General features: G+C 45.4%; 1 protein-coding gene across 1 annotated transcript in view; it reads right to left on the reverse strand.

The window, feature by feature from the left end:
- Positions 1–20,087, reverse strand: part of SGIP1 (SH3GL interacting endocytic adaptor 1) — a 145,710-nt gene that overhangs the window by 78,936 nt on the left and 46,687 nt on the right. Inside the window, exons 8-12 of the mRNA XM_075320341.1 lie at positions 16,101–16,112; positions 14,536–14,560; positions 5,505–5,556; positions 5,223–5,290; positions 2,449–2,541 (exon numbers count right to left, since the gene is read on the reverse strand). Of these exons, the coding sequence (XP_075176456.1) occupies positions 2,449–2,541; positions 5,223–5,290; positions 5,505–5,556; positions 14,536–14,560; positions 16,101–16,112 (250 nt within the window). The remainder of the gene's footprint in view (positions 1–2,448; positions 2,542–5,222; positions 5,291–5,504; positions 5,557–14,535; positions 14,561–16,100; positions 16,113–20,087) is intronic.

Here is a 20,087-nt window from a genome sequence, read left to right on the forward strand (position 1 = left end):
TGTTTTGGACTGCCCGGTCATATGCAGATCAGGAGTGAAAGGGGGGAGGGATACCTTTTCTCTACCCATAGGTGGTCCATGTAATGCTAATGCATAGGTGAATATAGGTTGCTAATGAAACGAGGGGCATAACAAAGCATAATAGGGGTGTGTTACTTTTACACTAAGTATCAAAAAAAAAAAAAAAGAAAAAGAGGTACTCTTAAAATTAGAAATGTAAAAAAAACAAACAAAAAAAAAAAACAGTAAAAAAAACTTCAATATTTTTTATTCTTTCATTGTAGATTTTCTCCCAAATTAAATAAAAGAGACCACACCTAAAAAAAATATTTGAGGGAGCATTGGGACACAAGCTGTAAAGGACTTGTCCAGCCTTTAAACGTTTGACCTATCCTCAGAATAACTCAGATTGGCCATGGTCAGACACACGGTACCACCATTGATCAGCTGTTATTAGCTCGGTGGTGGTGGTCTGTAAAGATAAAATGAAGCTGAACAGCACATCTTCATTTAATATGTGTTGCAGCTTTTCCCAGGTACTGCAGATAAGGCCCAACTCTCTTGTATCGGAGGTGATGTACAGTTCTCGGCAGCCAAAAGAGTGGATGTATCGGAGATGATGCACAGTTCTCGGCAGCCAAAAGAGAGGATACCTGCTGATTAGGAGCAATGCTTGTTGCTGGACCACCATTAATCTGCTACTGAAGATCTAAACATTAGATACCTAAAGTTACCTAGCTACCGCCCCATATCACTTCTCTATTCTCTCAAAACTGCATGTTCATCTTGAACTGTCCTCCTACCTCTCCTACTGCTCTCTCTTTGACCGGTTACAATCTGACTTCCGACCGCATCATTCCACGAAAACTGCCCTAACTAAAGTCACTAATGACCTACTAATTGCGAAAGCCAAGTGACATTACTCTGTTCTCCTCCTCCTGGACCTGTCCTCTGCCTTCGACACAGTAGACCATTCCCTCCTACTACAGATTCTCTCATCTCTGGGCATCACAGACTTGGCCCTATCTTGGATCTCTTCATACCTAACCGACCGAACTTTCAGCATCTCATTCTCACACCACCTCCTCATCGCAACCTTTATCTGTCGGTGTCCCCCAAGGTTCTGTTCTTGGACCCCTCCTCTTTTTCATCTACACCTTCGGCCTGGGACAGCTCATAGAGTCCCACAGTTTTCAGTATTACCTCTACGCTGATGATATACAAATCTACCTCTCTGGACCTGACATCTCCATACTAACCAAAATCCCACAATGTCTGTCTGCTATTTCATCCTTCTTCTCTCCTAAAACGTAACATGGACAACAGAATTAATTGTCTTTCCTCCTCCTCACTCAACCCATCCAACAAGCTTATCCATCAAAGTTGATGGCTGCTCTCTCTCCCCAGTCTTGCAAGCTCGTTGCCTCGGAGTAACCCTCGATTCTGCTCTATCCTTCAAGTCACACATCCAAGCCCTCTTCACCGCATGCCGACTACAACTCAAAAATATCTCCCGGATTCGTGCTTTCCTTAATCAAGAAACCGCAAAAATATTGGTGCACGCCCTCATCATCTCCCGCCTCGACTACTGCAACCTCCTGCTCTGTGGCCTTTCCTCCAACACTCTTGCACCCCTCTCCAATCTATCCTTAACTGCGTAGCCCGATTAATCCCCCGTCCCCTTTGCTATTCCCTGGCCTCGACACTCTGCCAATCCCTTCACTGGCTTCCCATTGCCCAAAAACTCCAGTTCAAAACACTAACCATGACATACAAAGCCATCCACAACCTGTCTCCTCCTTACATATGTGACCTAGTCTCCAGATACCTACCTGCACCCCAACCTCAGAGCCTCACAAGATCTCCTTCTCTACTCCTCTTATCAGAGTCTCGCCTACTGTGAAAAGCTTCAAAAGGAACCTGAAGACCCACCTCTTCCGACAAGCCTACAACCTACAATAACCCTCAGACCAATACACACTGCGCAACCAGCTTTGTCGTTACTTATTCTACCCTCACCCATTCCCTGTAGACGGTGAGCCCTTGCGGGCAATGTCCTCTCTCCTCCTGTACCAGTCTGTTTTTCGAATGTTCATGATTGTTGTACTTGTTTGTTATGTATACCCTTTTCACTTGTAAAGCCCCATGGAATAAATGGCGCTATAATAATAAAATAATAATAATAATACCTGGACAACCGCAATGGTACAAAAAAGCATGTCAATTCTGATACTGTAAATATCTATTACATTTAATATTTTTTACAATATAAATTTTCTTTTGATTACCAATAAATTTGGGAGTGCCGTGATTGTCTCATTTTTGAGCTACTTAGCAAGTTTCGCGCCTTTACAGGTCATGCATTATGGAGTCTGAAGTCCATAATTTCCCTTTAAGTCCCCTTTAAAACCTCCTCCTGGTACACAGTAGAATGGACAATCTGCTTACTTCCAGTTGGGAATGGTCTCGACAACTTTGGAGATTCTGAAGTTGTGCTGCTTGTTTGAGAGGCTCCCCATATTTCAGACTGGTCTAGTGGAACTGCAAAATAATTATGTATATATACATGAATCTGAGTGTTTACAACAGATAACAGAGAATGACATGTAGGGACACAGTGCAGAGCCATTTTGTTGATGACCACAAATGTCTAAAGTGTCACCAAGGACAGCAGGAGTATCACACAGGATAGGATTAGATACACGGCTCAGCAGACAGTATCACACAGCAGAGTATAAGATAGACAGCTTTGCAGACATCACACAGGATAGGATTCGATACACAGCTCAGCAGATAGTATCACACGATAGGATTAGATACAAAGCCCTGCAGACAGTATCACACAGGAGAGGATTAGATACACAACCCTGCAGACAGTATAACCGGTACACACACAAGTACTCACATGCAGTGGCGCGCGCGCACACACACACACACACACAATCACCCCTGATGGGGACCTTGTGTGACACACACACACACACACACACACACATCATCCCTGATGGGGACCTTGTGCCACACACACACATCACCCCTGATGGGGACCTTGTGCCACAGACACACACACATACACACAGCAGCGGCGGGCAGAGCAGGGGGAGCTGCGGCGGTGGGCAGAGCTGGGGAAGCTGCGGCGGCGGGCAGAGCAGGGGGTGGGGAGAACGGAGGGATGGGATGTCATCGGAGACGGTAACGGGGGGAGGAGAGGGGAGAAGAGGGGAGGGGAGGCGGCACCTACTCACACATCCCGGCGGTTGACAGGGGTAAAGTGGAGCAAACAGCACACACTGTGAGCTCCACAATAATGGCGCTGATCTCCTCCCTCTGCTGTGATCTGGACAGTCCAGGGGGCGCGTCCAGGTCACAGCAGACGCCCACTGTAACGTTACTGAAGGGGTCGGATTCCGACCACTGTTCTCTATGCACAGGGGCTGCCATAAAGGAATGAGTTACTGTCGTTACACACACAGCAAATCCAGCATGGCAGCCCCCAGTGCCTCCAGTAAAATAATTAAATAAAAACTAAATAAGCTGCGATTTTCATTTTGTATTAGAAATACTTGATATCATAATCACTATTTTTAATACAAAAATAAAAAACCGCGACACCTTCCCTTTAACTTGTATGGACACTTCAGTATTGCCAAGTATGGTAAGGCCTCGATATGCAGAGTAAGGCAGCCCGCTCGTTGCCGGCTGCAGTACCTATTCAGAGCCCGAGATGGCAAAGCACTTAGTATAATGATTGTACTGAATGCTTTGCCATCTGTTACGGCCTATGCAGAGCGCAGCAGCAAGACAAAGTCGTATCGACCGATGCTGCAAAAGCAACAGCAGAGATATGACTGGTTGTGCAGCTGTTATTGACTGAAGACAACACTGTATGGGACAATATCTTCAGAGCATAATGGGGTATACTATGAATGAGGAGGTCTGACTATACCCAAATTGGACTGCTGTGCTCTGCATATTAATCTGTGCAGGCAGGCGAAAGGTGGGAGGACTGAGATGATTCAAAAAGTGGGTAAGGAGGGATAGGGCGAGGGTCAGCCAGGACCTCTCCTAGGGGCCAGCATACATGTTACACAGCTCCTCATCGGAGGACACTCAAGAGGCAAAGCCAGCCACATTGCAGTATTTCTAAGGGAAAAACAGAAAAGTGAACTTAGCCTTACTTTAATTACAATTGTATTTTCTTAAAATAGAATACATATGCCTGGTAAATATGGCGTACAAATATTGACGAAAGTGATTTGGGGAGGGCAAACAGTGTATAGGTTTGGGAAGTGCAAAATACTTGGACTGTGTGTGTTGGCAACCCACACTATGCCAATGCCCAAACAACTGTATAGAGAGAACACAATGTGCAGCCTGCTCTCCACCTACAGGGGCGCACAATGGGGGCTCATATTGCCAATATACATGCGGGTACCAGGGGTGGGAGCTGCATCTTCCATACATTCATAGCATATTCTATAGATATACCATAAATGGGAAAAAAATACAAAAAACTAAAATAAGGTAATTACCGTATTTTTTTCAGATAACACACATGTATCCTCCCAAAAAATTGGGAGAAAAAATGAGAGGTGCGTCTTATAATCCAAATGCACCTTACCGGGAGGTAGTGGAGAGGGGTCGCAGGAGGCAGGCACTGTGCTAGGGCCGATGCAGCTGGCTGTGTGTCAGCGGGCTGTGAGGCAGGGGCATCCTGAAAATGTCGGCGGTGCAGGTTCAAATAATTGAATCCGGAGGCGGTATGTGTGCAGATGGAGCTCTCAGCTCAAGATCTCATCTGCGCAAGCACTGCCTCCAGCCCATTGATCTCCCAATAGCAGATTTAAGAAAAATGGCGCCCGGAGGTGGCGGGTGCGCAGATGAGATCTCAGCTGGTCATTGAGCCGATAGCTCAATCTGTGCACGCGTCTACTCTGGGCGCTATTTCTTTAAAGCCCGCACCACAGACAGTTTCTGAAAGTTGCCTACCTCACAGCATCTGGGACACCTGCCGCAGAATAGACCTGCTCAACCACAACCCCTGCCTCCTGTGACCCCCGCTCCACCACAGCTGCCACCCCTCCACCCCCTGGTAAGAGACCACCAGATTGTAAGACAGACTCCTTTTTTTTCTCCAAATCTGGGTGTGTCTCATAATCCGGTGCGTTTTGTAAACCGAAAAACACAGTATGTAAGAGGCAAAAATATATATATATTTTTACCTTCAGACTTTGGACCTTGAAAAGCAGACTCCAGGGGAGGACCAAATAATTCTGCAGGTGCTTTCTTACTAAAGGTTAAATTTAGGAAAGACAAAAAAAAAAAAAAATGAATGAAAAGTCAATGTGCATTGCTCTTACTCTTAACAGTCAGCAATTATGGAAAAGCAACAAAAATATAAAAAAGAAAAAAAAATGAAAATGTATGCATTATAGTGGTCTATAATGCTATGACTGCTTACTTGCTCTTTGATTTTCATATAATTCTCCACATTTAGCACTAACCTGGCAAGTTCAGCTGTTGGAGTAGAACGTCTTGGTCTTGCTATCTCTTCACCTGTAAAAATAAATCATAGTTTTGATAGATGTGGGAAACATTTCCTTCGGCTGGTCTGCACAAACTGAATAAAATATATATATATATATATATAAAAAAAAAAAGAATATATATATATTAATTTAATATATATTTTTTTTATTTTTTTTTTAAAGCTGGAATATAAATAGTAATATTTTTAAATAAAGAATAAAGAAAATTAAGTGTCTGACTTAGTCCCATCTTGGTATTATTGTTAGGAAAGGAAATTCATTTATGATCGATGACGGTGTGAACTCTTTGTTTTTCCAGCTAATTCTGATGATGTATAATAAAATAATTGTATTGTGGTATCGTATTAGCCAGAAAAATCAATGTAAATACTTTTATTACCAAAAAAGAGAATTTTGTTTACTTACCGTAAATTCTTTTTCTTATAGTTCCGTATTGGGAGACCCAGACCATGGGTGTTTAGCTTCTGCCTCCGGAGGACACACAAAGTACTACACTTAAAAGTGTAGCTCCTCCCTCTGAGCTTATACACCCCCTGGTAGCCAGTCCTAGCCAGTTTAGTGCAAAAGCTGAAGGAGAATAGCCACCCACAAGTAGAACCGAGTAAGAACCGGAACAACCGGAGACTCTGTCCACGACAACAGCTGGTGATAACACACGGAACAAGAAAATTGCCAACAGGCAACAAGGAGGGAGCTGGGTCTCCCAATACGGAACTATAAGAAAAAGAATTTACGGTAAGTAACAAAATTCTCTTTTTCTTTATCGTTCCTTTGGGAGACCCAGACCATGGGACGTTCCAAAGCTGTCCCTGGGTGGGAATAAAAAGAAAAAACTAAGAAGTAGGCGGAGCCTAACTTCACAAGTGGGCGACAGCTGCCTGAAGGATGCGTCTGCCCAAGCTCGCATCTGCCGAAGCATGAGCATGCACTTGGTAGTGCTTCGAAAAGGTATGCAGGCTAGTCCAAGTGGCAGCCTGACAGACTTGTTGAGCAGTAGCCTGGTGCCTAAAAGCCCAAGAGGCACCGACAGCTCTGGTCGAGTGTGCTTTGATCCCCGGCGGGGGAGGCACCTGAGTACTCTGGTAGGCGTCCGAAATGGTCGATCTAATCCAACGGGCCAAGGTCGGCTTAGAAGCAGAGAGACCCTTGCGCCGCCCTGTGGTTAGCACAAAAAGAGAGGTGCACCGCCTAAGCGTAGCGGTGCGAGACACATAGATCTGGAGAGCACGCACCAGATCTAGAGTATGCAGCGCTTTCTCAAAGCGATGAACAGGGGCCGGACAGAAGGAAGGCAAGGAAATATCCTGGTTAAGGTGGAAGGGAGAGACCACCTTAGGAAGAAAGTCCGGGGTCGGACGGAGAACTACCTTGTCTTGGTGAAAAACCAAAAAAGGTGACTCCGAGGAGAGCGCAGCCAAATCACAGACTCTCCTGAGAGAAGTTATGGCAACTAGAAAGGCCACCTTTTGAGAAAGACGATACAAAGAAACCTCCCTAAGGGGCTCGAAAGGGGGTTTCTGCAATACCGTGAGGACCAAGTTAAGGTCCCAGGGATCCAAGGGCCGCCGATAAGGCGGAATGATGTGAGACGCACCTTGCATGAAGGTGCGGACCTGAGCCAGCCGGGCGAGACGCCGCTGGAACAGCACTGATAGAGCTGAGACTTGTCCCTTGAGAGAGTTGAGGGACAGTCCTAGCTGCAGACCGGACTGTAAAAAAGACAGAAGGGTCGGCAACGAGAATGGCCTAGGAGAATGGCCGGAAGAGCGACACCAGGACAGGAAAATTTTCCAAGTCCTGTGATAGATCTTGACGAAGGAAGACTTACGGGCCAGAGTCATAGTGGAGATGACTTCAGGAGGAATACCAGAAGCCGTCAAAATCCAGGACTCAAGAGCCACGCCGTCAATTTGAGTGCCGCAGAATTCGGGCGGAAAAACGGACCTTGCGAGAGCAGGTCTGGACGGTCCGGAAGATGCCACGGCATCTCCACGGACAGTTGGAGCAGGTCCGGATACCAAGCTCGCCTGGGCCAGTCCGGTGCAATGAGGATGACTCGACGGCCCTCCATTCTGATCTTGCGCAGGACTCTGGGCAAGAGAGCTAGTGGGGGAAACACGTAGGACAGACGAAACTGGGACCAGTCTTGAACCAGAGCGTCCGCGGCGAAGGCCTGAGGATCGTGGGAGCGAGCCACGTAAACCGGAACCTTGTTGTTGTGACGGAATGCCATTAGGTCCACATCCGGAGTGCCCCACTTGCGGCAGATTGACTGAAACACTGCCGGGTGCAGGGACCACTCGCCACCGTCCACGGATTGACGGCTGAGATAATCTGCCTCCCAGTTTTCTACGCCAGGGATGTGGACTGCGGATATGGTGGACTTGGAGTCCTCCGCCCATTGAAGAATGCGTTGGACCTCCAACATTGCCAGGCGGCTGCGTGTCCCGCCTTGGTGATTGATGTAGGCAACCGCTGTCGCGTTGTCTGACTGGACTCGAATGTGCCTGCCCGCCAACAGGTGGTGAAAGGCTAGGAGAGCTAGAAGCACAGCTCTGGTTTCCAGCACATTGATTGAAAGGGCTGACTCGGACGGAGTCCAAGTGCCCTGTGCTCTGTGGTGGAGATGTTCCGCTCCCCAGCCGGATAGGCTGGCATCCGTGGTGAGAATCACCCAGGACGGAGTCAGGAAGGAGCGCCCTTGGGACAGGGAGAGGGGTCGAAGCCACCACTGAAGAGAGCTCCTGGTCCGTGGCGACAGAGCCACTAACCTCTGTAAGGAGGAAGGCCGCTTGTCCCAACAGCGGAGAATGTCCAGCTGCAGAGGACGCAGATGGAACTGGGCAAAGGGAACCGCCTCCATGGAGGCCACCATTTGACCCAGAACCTGCATCAGACACCTGAGGGTATAACGGCGGGGCCTCAGGAGAGAGCGCACCGCCAACCGGAGTGACAGCTGTTTGTCTAAGGGCAACTTCACAAGTGCCGGCAAAGTCTCGAACTGCATCCCTAGGTACGTGAGACTCTGGGTCGGAGTCAGAGTGGATTTGGGAAGATTGACAATCCACCCGAATTGGGCTAGGGTGGCGAGAGTGAGCGAAACACTCCGCTGACAGTCTGCGCTGGATGTACCCTTGACCAGAAGATCGTCCAGATAAGGAAGCACTGCTAACCCCTGGAGGTGCAGGACCGCAATCACTGCCGCCATGACCTTGGTGAATACCCGAGGGGCCGTGGCTAACCCGAAGGGGAGAACCACGAATTGGAAATGATCCTCTTCTATCGCAAAACGTAACCAACGCTGATGTGACACTGCGATTGGCACATGTAGATAGGCATCTCTGATGTCGATGGACGCCAGGAACTCCCCTTGGGTCATAGAGGCAATGACTGATCGCAGAGACTCCATGCGAAAATGCCGCACCCGGACATGCTTGTTGAGAAGCTTGAGATCCAGGATGGGTCGGAAGGTACCGTCCTTTTTTGGAACTAGGAAGAGATTTGAATAAAAACCTCTGAACCGTTCCTGAGCGGGAACTGGGACAATCACTCCGTTTGCCTGCAAGGACGCCACGGCCTGCGAGAAGGCGGCGGCCTTGGAGCAGGGGGGAGTTGAGAGAAAAAATCTGTTTGGAGGGCTGGAAGAGAATTCTATCCTGTAGCCGTGAGATATGATGTCTCTCACCCACTGATCGGAGACTTGCTTTAACCAAGCGTCGCCAAAGTGGGAGAGAGAGCCTGCCACCGACTAAGGACATGGCTGGAGCGGGCCGAGAGTCACGAGGAGGCTGCCTTAGTGGCAGAACCTCCTGCGGTCTTCTGCGGACGCGCTTTTGGGCGCCAGTTGGATTTCTGATCCTTGGCTGAGTTAGCGGACGAGGCGGAAGGCTTAGAGGATGACCAGTTGGAGGAACGAAAGGAACGAAACCTCGATTGATTCCTACCCTGGGCGGGTTTCCTGGTCTTGGTTTGTGGCATGGAAGTACTCTTCCCGCCAGTAGCTTCTTTAATGATTTCATCCAGCTGTTCACCAAACAGCCGTGAACCAGCAAAAGGGAGCCCAGCAAGAAACTTCTTGGAAGAAGCATCTGCCTTCCACTCTCGAAGCCACAAAATCCTGCGGATAACAAGAGAATTAGCTGAAGCCACCGCAGTGCGGTGAGCAGCCTCTAGCATGGCAGACATGGCATAGGATGAAAAAGCTGAAGCCTGAGCAGTTAAGGTAACCATCTCAGGCATAGATTCCTTGGTGAGGGAATGCATCTCCTCTAGAGAAGCAGAGATGGCTTTGAGAGCCCACACTGCTGCAAAAGTCGGGGAAAACGCGGCCCCCGCAGCTTCATACACAGATTTGGCCAGAAGGTCAATCTGACGGTCAGTGGAATCCTTAAGTGAGGTGCCGTCAGCCACCGACACAACGGTCCGGGCTGATAGCCTAGACACCGGAGGGTCTACCTTTGGGGAGTGAGACCACTCCTTGACCACCTCAGGTGGAAATGGAAACCGGTCATCAGAACCACGCTTTGGAAAGCGTTTGTCAGGGCAGGCCCTGGGTTTGGTCACAGCGGTCTGAAAACTGGAGTGGTTAAAGAACACACTCTTCACTCTCTTAGGCGAGGTAAACTGATGTTTTTCTGCCAAAGAGAGTTGCTCCTCTGACACTGGTGGATTGAGATCCAGCACAGAATTAATAGAAGCAATCAAATCACTAAGATCTGAGTCACCCTCAGAGAAATCGATGGGATACATAGCCTCCGAGCCCCCAGTGAGGGCATCCTCCTCACCTTGAGAGTCAGCTCTTGAGACAGAGCCGTGGGATGGGGAGGGGGAGGAAACCCTGCGCCTTCTCTTAGAAGGACGGGGTCTGGGATCAGATGATGAATCCTCCGTGAGCTCCGATGGACGGAGGTCAGAGGATAGGAGTCCTCTGTCAAGAGTATTAGAGGCACCCTGTGAGGGGGGCTGATGCATATTCATCAAAGTCCTGGACAAAAGCCCCATGGACTCAGCAAATGACTGGGATATGGACATAGAAAAGGACTCTACCCAGGCCGGGGGTTCAATCACAGGTGCAGCAGCAGCCTGAGAGACCACTGGGGGTGAGACTCCAGGCCGTGGCACCGCCAAGTTAGAGCAGACATCACAATGTGGATAAATGCTCGGCTCAGGCAGCAGGACCTTACATACAGTGCATGCAGAATAAGGATTTGGAGCCTTGCTCCTTGTGTGAGACATGCTGCTGGAGTGGGGGCTTTGCAGAGAATGAACCCCAGGGAGAATATACAGAGGTCCACAACCGGAGACCGGCTGTGGCTTACCAGACCGCTGAGCGCGGTGTTGTGTGCCCTCCAGATCCCGAAGCCCGGTCCCCCAATGCACAGCACCCTCAGCAGAGATGCAGAATGCAGGATGTCCCAGAGCAGAGTGAACTCTGTCTGAGAAGAGGGCGTTCCTATAAAAGAGCAGGAACTGGAGGGCTATAGAGACCTGCAGGGAAGGAGGGACGCCCCAGCAGTGGGGAGTGTCCCTCCCCTGTGTAGAACGGCCGACCCTGTCCCTCTGCATGAGTGACATGCGAGGGCAGGAAAATGAAACTAGGCCTCCGGCGAAGCCAGGGCCTAAATTTAAGCGGCGAGGCCGACAAGCAGGCACCATCGGCGCGGTTCTCAGGCAAAAGCTAGAGAACCCGCCGGAAAAGTTAAAACAATCACATACAGCATACTCTCCCCTTACAATAAAGAACCGGGACCACCAACATAAACGTCTCAGGTACTTAGCTGCTGAGACGCAGGGCCATGTCCCTGGGGATGAGTGCTCCGGTCCAACAGAATCCTCAAGGGGCTGTGGATGGAGACCGGACTCCTGCCAGGCATGGAGACCGTGCTGGCTCCCACTTCAAGCCAGAGCCCAGAAGGGATGGTGAAGGAGCGCGGCATGTAAGGCTGCAGCCTTGTAAATCAACCTTAACAACACCGCCGACACAGTGGGGTGAGAAGGGACATGCCGGGAGTCCAGACATGGACCCGCTTTTCTTCAAACTCTTTCCAAAAGTTAAACAAATCAGATGAGAATGCATGTGTGGATGTATGCCTCCTGACACAAAGCAATAAACTGGCTAGGACTGGCTACCAGGGGGTGTATAAGCTCAGAGGCAGGAGCTACACTTTTAAGTGTAGTACTTTGTGTGTCCTCCGGTGGCAGAAGCTAAACACCCATGGTCTGGGTCTCCCAAAGGAACGATAAAGAAAATAAAAGTATTATAGGAGTGATACCTTTATTGGATAACCATAAAATGTTTCTGGTTAGCTAATAAAAGGAATCCTCTTCGAATACTTTTGTCCTTTTTTGTGCATAAAAGTATTTACATCCGCTAATTGTGAGAATGAAGAGCACATCCTGATCTAGTGTTTCGTTCTCCCTTATTCCCCTACATAACAGCCCTCTGACCACCCACTGTGGTGTGGCCCTATACTAGTGAATGGGACCACCCATTGCTGGGCTGCCAAGAGAACCACCAATCATAGGAAACGTAAGGTAATTAAAGGTGATAATTGTCAAGATTACACTGAAGTGCTGAGTAGAAAACAATAGATTTTTTTTGTTTTTGCATTACACAAATTAGAAAAAAAGATCAATGATACTGGATTTTCCGCTGACCAAGGCATCCGAAAATTTCATAGACACAAGACCTGCCTTTCTCTGCTCTTTACAGGGCTCGCAATGTACGGAGTTAGTAGGTATTATTGCATGTTATACAGATATGAAGAAAGAACTTTAGCTTTAGAATTAAGAAAGAAAACACAATGGCAGTCTTACTCTATGTACAAAACATTAGGGAGGTCAGCATAACAGGCGCATGTGGCCTCTCGTCTATCCGAATCAGTAACGATGAGCCAGATTGGTAATTATTTTTACAGACCATCACCATGGCAGAAATATCTATTTTAGTAAATACTTCCATTCTTTAAAAAAATATCAATTCTATATATTTTTTTCTATGCATATTTCCCTTTTAAAAATAAACATGCTCATATACAGGTTTATCAACTTAAAAAAAAAAAATGAAAAAAAAAAAAATTAAATGGCAACGATTTTTGGGCCACTATAATGATAAAAAAAGCAAAAAAAAAAACCCCCAAAATAAATAAAAAAAAAAAAAAAAAAGGAAAAAAAAAGCCAGAGCAGAAGTTGGTATAGATGCAGCGTATAGGAGCATGTTCACACTGTGGCCATTTCAGAGAAACAACAGTATACTTTGAACAAACAGGAGTGTGGTCCCCCTTTTTGAATTAGGCCTTTAATTTACAGAACTTCCCATAGGCAGGTGTCTGAACTTTTAGGGGGCCCAGTCCTACTCTGCCCTCTCACAAGTTGAGGTTAGAGGAGGAGGTTATTAGAGGAGATGACTGTCCCTATGGGGGTACATCTTGTCGCCGTGGGATGGCTTTTACATTTTTTTGATCTAAAAGTGTTACCAAGTACCCTATGTTATTCAGATGTACTATTACAATTTACTTACTGCAGGGTATATGCTCATTTGTTTTTATTTTATTTTTTGTTTTTTTTAGCAGAATAGGAAAATAACCTACAAAAGTTTGCGACTGCGGAAATTGTACTAACCAAGAGACTCATGTCACTAGGTTATTTTTTAATAGAATAATAAATGCCGTAAATACAAAAAACTAAAAAAAAAAAAAAAAAATGAAAAAAATTAGGAAACATTTTTTCAAGAAATGACTTTTTATCTTTTACCATTTCGCCCCACTTGTGTTTTGTTTTTTTGTTTTTTTTTTTACATTTTAATACATTATATGGTAAAAATGTATGGTGTCCCTCAAAACTTCAACTCATCCCGCAAAAAAATAAGCCCACATGTTGCCCTGTCAATGCAATTGCAGAAATTGTAGTAACCAAGAGACACGTCACCAGGTCATTATTTTCTAGAATAATAAATGCCCTAAATACAGAACTTAAAAAAAATAAAATAAAAATTAATGAATAAAAAAAAAAATATAGAAATTACTTTTTATTCGCACTATTTCACCCCACTTGGGTTTTTCTTTTTTTTTTTACATTTTTAATACATTATATGGCGCTATTCAAAACTAAATCATCCCGCCAAAAAAATAAGCCCTCATGTGGATCTGTTGGTAGAAAAAAAATGGCTGTGGCGAGATGTTAAAGTGCAATCGATGTTTTAATTTATATTTCATAAATCAATAGCACACATGTAAATAAACGACTTTGTAATATATCTCATCAGAGAAATTTGCTACTTTCTCCTCCAAGATTGATCTTTCATTTTCAAAATTCTCAATTCCTGCATAAAATGTGTCTTCAGTCAATACGGATTTGTATATTGCTGAGATAGGAGATGACAGCTGTTACTATAAGATTCTATTGTAGAAGGGTGGAGGGAGGAGCTAGAAGCAGAGCTCCGCCTTCCCTCCTTTCTGCATAGAATCTTATAAAAACCAACTGTCATCTCCTATCTCGGTAATAATCAGCATTCACTGAACACAGATTTTACCCAGGAATTGAAAACATTGAGGATGAAAGATCAGTCCAGGAGGAGAAAGAAGCAAAGTCCTCTGATAAGATATATTACAAAGTTGCTTATTTTCATGTGTACTATTGATTTATGAAAATAAAAACGACGGTCACGCTTTAAGGCTGTATTCACACTGCTGTTTTATTCAGCAGTTCTTATGCTATTTTCTGAACATATAGTGAAACAGATAAGAGGACAGTGGATGTAAGCAACAAGAAGAATATCATGCACCTATTTTGAGTGGCAGTAGGTCGCCCAAGTTAGAGGGTGGAAGTATGTTGCTCCATAACTTATAGCTACATAGTTTTCAGACGTACTATTTGCGTAGGTGGAGTCCATAATGTTCTGTACACAGTGTATCCTATGATAACACTTATTTTTGTGCGATAGCTATACAAGTCTAATGAGTAAGCTCAACTACATCCTTCTACTTACTTGAAAAGTGTCTCTTAATTGTGCCCTATTAATAAAAACAAAACACTTATTAAAGCGCGCAGCATGCGCTGTTAACATGCACTCTGCACAGACACGCATTACTATCATATTAAGCATGTTACATTAGGCAGCGCAAGAAAAAAATAAAAAATAAAGATATGGTCATAAAACAATTAATCCAAGAGCTACATTTTAGTAACGTCCACTGGTTATTTAGTTGATGAAAGCAGAAGAGGAAGGTTATAGGACGCACAATGATTCTCAACATCATAAAACCATACAGGAACTAGCGGATTATAGTTTGTGTGTTAGCAGACTTGTAAAAAACAGGATTATTTGCAGGATGAGAAGGTTAAAAGCTCAGCTTCCAACATCAATTTAAAATCCGGCGAGAGGTTTTTGAAACCCTTACCAGAGACAATAAAAACTTTCTGGACGGATAGAAGGGGAGAATATGTTGTTATGATGGCAGGGTACCAAAAGCCCATGTAGGAATATTAATCGCTGTGTGGTGCCATGTCAGATCATCTATAAGCTGGCATGATTTATTTGGTTTTAAGGTCATTTGGTTTTGCAAAATACCGTATTTTTCAGATTATAAGATGCACTTTTCCTACCAAAAATTTGGGAAGAAAGTGAGGGGTGTGTGTTATAATCTGAATGTAGCTTACCAGGGTGGTGGAGAGGGCTTGCAAGAGGCCGGGGAAATGCTGCAGCAGCTGTGCAGGATACGCGTAGGTTGGTGCTGGAGCGACTGTGCGGGGTCTAAGGCGGCTGGTGAAGCTGTGGCTGTGCGGGGTCTCCTGCGGCTAGTGATGGGGTGGCTGTGCGGGGTCTACTGCGTCTGTAGGGGGTCTCCTGCGGCTGTGTGGGGTCTCCTGCGGCTGGACTGGCGCTACAGGGTGGGCGGTGAGGACTTCAAATAATGCCGCCAGGAGTCGGTGCGTGCGCAGATTGAGCTCTTGGCTCAAGCTCTCATCTGCACATGCACCGCCTCCGGCCCACTGAGCTCCCAGCAGCGGACTTAAGGAAAACGAAATGAGATTTCGGCTTGCCAATGAGCCGAGAGCTCAATGTGTGCTGCCTCCGGGCACCATTTCATTGAAGCCCTCACCGCTCGCAGCCGATACCCTAGCACCAGAACAGCTGCCCAAGCCTCTACCACAGCCTACAGTTCCTGGGACACCAACTGCACCTCCCTCCTGTGACTCTGCTCCACCACCGCTGCTGCCCCCTTTGGTAAGACACTACTGGATTATAAGACTGACCCCATTTTTTTCACCTTTTTTTTGTTCTGAATTTGGGATGTGTCTTATAAACCGAAAAATACGATAGTTACTTTACGGACTATCAGGAGGCATAACTACGCTCACAGACACACAACTGGTGAAACAATGATGTGTAAAACTTCTTAAATACAACTTGTTGCAATTCGGATACTGCAAAGAAAGAAAACCGAACTAAAGCAAAAAACTTTTATCCAAATATTTTAAAATCGATAAAAAAAAAATAAATGTATAAAATAAATTAAATGAATCAGAGATATGCAACAACGCTCATCTTACCGGGCTACGTCTCTGCGGCCAGCACAAGGGAAGAGAGAAGACACACCTAGTCAAAGAGCGATACATCAGTGATCACTAACACACAATCTAACGGGTCTAGACCATCAATATCACAATGAGTAATTGCGTAAAAGTCGAACTGTGCTTTATAATCTCATCCAGAGCTGCATATCACATATTGCTTGTAAATGTAGCTCTGGATGTGACTGGAGAAATACACACGATGATAAACTTGATGATGTGCAAACCTCTTAAAAGATGTCCTAAAAGGTTAGTAAGTTGTTTTGCACCCAATAAATAGCTTTCCATGGGCCAAATGGAGGCCTATGTCCCCCTGTGAAGCAGGTGGTTTAAATAGTATTAGGCAATAACTTCAGTGCAATGTATGTAATTCTGCTTTATGAGGCTTTAAATCTTCTTTTACAGACTTTAACTCTCCGTGACAAAAGGAAAAAACAGCAGAATATCTTTACTGTAAGGATTCAAAGCAAATATTAAGTGCCGGCTCCCTTCTAGCAGACCGAGCAGCAGAAAAGTATATTAAATGAATATATGTCGTACTATCAGTTCTGCAGATTTTCCCACTGTGAGGATTATTACCTCTGATATGAATAATTTGTTTTTCAGATTTACCCCATTTATATCTAAAGAGCAATTCCACTCGAGCATTTGTAAAGGAAAATACAGATTGTTTTTTAAAAAAAATAAAATAAAAATAAGTCACGCCAATTCGGTGCCATTATAATATTAATATTAGAATGTTGAATTCTAATCTTTCCAAGTATCATTTATAAGGAGCAACAAATGATGCACATAGAGGTTTGTCCCTTTTTTGTTCCCCCCCCATCGTCACGTACTCCTTTCCAATCCAGTCAGTGACAGTCATAGGAGCTGAGGGTAGGACGTTGGTGCGGCAAATTGTACAATTTGAATTTCTGTTTTGGTGAAATTGCTCTTTAGGAAGGGAGCACAGAAATAAATAGAAATCAGAACTAGAGATGATCGGACCTGCTGCAGTTCCGGTTCGCTAGGTTCAGCCAGACTTTTGAGAACGTTCAATTTGGGCCCAGGCTTGACCTGAACTTGATTTCGGAGCTTAAACCCCCATTGGAAGTCAATGATTAGGCAGTTCGACTCTTCACTCTTTACATCAGGCCATAAACAGATAATTTCCGGAGGAGGGAGGGATTTTTTTTTTTTATACACACTACATCCGAAAACGTTGGGAGCAAATCAGAAACTGCACGTGGCTCATACTGGTCTGAGTACCGAGCGAACCCGAGATTCACGTTGCTTTATCAAGAGATTTACATACGTACAGCACCCGAACTCGCACACTGATTTTTTTTTTGTAACGTCCGTGTTCAGTACGAACCCCGAGCTTTACAGTTCGGCTTTGCTCATCTCTAATCATGACAGGTATTGACTATCAATAGTTTAAAAGTACAGATGAGAGAATCCGAACTGTAATGTTTACAGTTTGCACCTTTACAAAACAAAAAACAGTGTCCGAGTTTAGGCACTGTACATATGCTAACCATTCGATTAAAAAATGCAGGGGAGTGGGACATTATATATGTCTTTCTCATCTATCCGCCTAACCCTCCATCTATCCCTCCATCTATCCAGCTATCCCTCCAGCTATCCATCTATCCCTCCAGCTATCCAGCTATCCCTCCAGCTATCCCTCCAGCCATCCCTCCAGCCATCCCTCCAGCCATCCCTCCAGCCATCCCTCCATCCATCCCTCCATCCATCCCTCCATCCCTCCATCCATCCATCCCTCCATCCATCCATCCCTCCATCCATCCACCCCTCCATCCATCCCTCCATCCATCCCTCCATCCATCCCTCCATCCATCCCTCCATCCATCCCTCCATCCCTCCCTCCATCTATCCCTCCATCTATCCCTCCATCCATCCATCCATCCATCCATCCATCCCTCTATCCATCCCTCCATCCATCCCTCCATCCATCCCTCCATCCATCCATCCCTCCATCCATCCCTCCCTCCATCCATCCCACTAGCTTTTGACTGTATGTAACCCTCCTTTGTTTGTTTTTTTGCTGTCCGCAAAAAACCCCGGAAGGCATACAGATGACACACGGACCGTATACGGATGTCACATAGAGGCATCCGTGAAAAAACAGGACAGTTTTATTGCGGACCTCAAAAACGGGGCGGTCATGTGAATGTAGCCAAGTCTGGCATCATCCGGTGATTTAATAAAAAAAAATATAGGAGGCTCTTCTAATCCAGAATTGCCTGATTACTGTAAATTTTAGAAGCAATCAGCTAAAATGGAACAGGAATGAGAGTTGCAGAACAGCCGATATAGATATAGCAAAATTTACGGTTTACTGTTTAACTCTATATGCCATAAGTAAGTAAATATGTGAAGAGTTTCTCAATTTTTTTGGGCGGAGGTTAAAGAGGATGTCCCACAGGACAGATGATAAATGTATGATCACTAATCCAGAGGATAGAATGTTTATGGGATAATTGCTTTAGATTATTTATAAAAAGTTGAGAAACTTTTCAAAATTTTTCCCTACTGTGATTTAGAGGTAAATATTCTGCTGGTTTCATCTTGCTAATCTTAATTTATAAGCTTCATGGCAAATTTACCAGTGCAACACTAACATCACTAGGTCAAGCTGCTAAATAGCAACTTATGATCGTGAATGTGATTGCATTAAGAACAACAAGTCATCAAAAATCCAAAAATCCTGGATTTCAACGCGATCACGTTCTCTACCATTTGCTGTAAATTTGTTGAGTAGCCTCAAAGTGTCATTGTCACCTGAGCTACAGCGATGCATTGCCGTCTGACAACAGAAATCCAGCAGAATAAATCATTATATATGGTAATTAGGAATTAGAACAAGACAAAATACATATATTTACAAAGAGCTTGAACACTTTTTGTGGAATTAAAGGGGTTAACAGCCAGTTCCAAATTCCCAGAACCCACTCCAAAAACATCTGATTTTGCTATTGGAAGCCGCGGCCGGCCGAGCACTTCTCTTCCAGTGGCCACTTTTTGGTTTGATAAAGAAAATATGTCTGCAAATCCTCTGTCCTGAGAATCACTCTGCCACTTCTGCTAGGCTGCTTTCAAACATCCGTTTAACATGCGGCACAATCCTGTAAAAAACGGAAAAAACGGATCCGGCGTTTATTGCCGCCGGATCCGTTCTTTCCCCCATAGACTTGTATTAGCACCGGATTGTGCCGCATGGCCTTGCGTTGCATCCGGCTTTTTCCAGATCCGGCGTAAATAGCTGATACGGCGGCCGGATGGTACGTTGCTTGCAGCGTTTTTTGTCTCCAGCGAAAAACCGTATGGCGCTGGATCCGGCAGCGTGAGTTACAATGAAAGCCTATGGGCGCCGGATCAGTCATCATCCGGCATATGACGGAATCCAACGACGGATCAGTTTTTTGAACTGCGCATGCTCAGTAGCACAACAGATCCGTAAAAAAACGGAGGGAACGCATGGAACCACAAACTGATGCAACGGATCCTTTTTTTTCGCCGGAGTTTTTTCTTGGATTGTGCCGGATGGTAAAAAACAGATGTGTGAAAACAGCCTTACACTGGAAGTAAAATACTAGACTTCTGAAGATACTTTACAATGTATACTCCATATAATCCCTAAGGATAATCCAGAGTTGGGGAGGGGGAACAAAACCAAACACCTCTCCACCATCAAGACATAGATGTATGTATATATACGAGTAAATATTCTGCCAATGGAAAATATGTGGAATTAAATATACTTTTTTTTTTGCAGAATCCTTAGGCTCCTTTCACATTGCGTTTTACCTTCCGCTCACAGGTCCCGTCGGAAGATCCGTCCGAACCGCCCCTCCCCCACTCTGAAAAGCGTGTCCCGGACGCATGCGCCCGACAGGGCCATTCACTGTTATGGAGCGCACTGCGTTAGCGTGTGCTCTGTTTTGTGCCATTTTTTGCATATAT

The sequence above is a fragment of the Anomaloglossus baeobatrachus genome, chromosome 8, assembly GCF_048569485.1.
Source record: "Anomaloglossus baeobatrachus isolate aAnoBae1 chromosome 8, aAnoBae1.hap1, whole genome shotgun sequence".
Classification (NCBI taxonomy): domain Eukaryota; kingdom Metazoa; phylum Chordata; class Amphibia; order Anura; family Aromobatidae; genus Anomaloglossus; species Anomaloglossus baeobatrachus.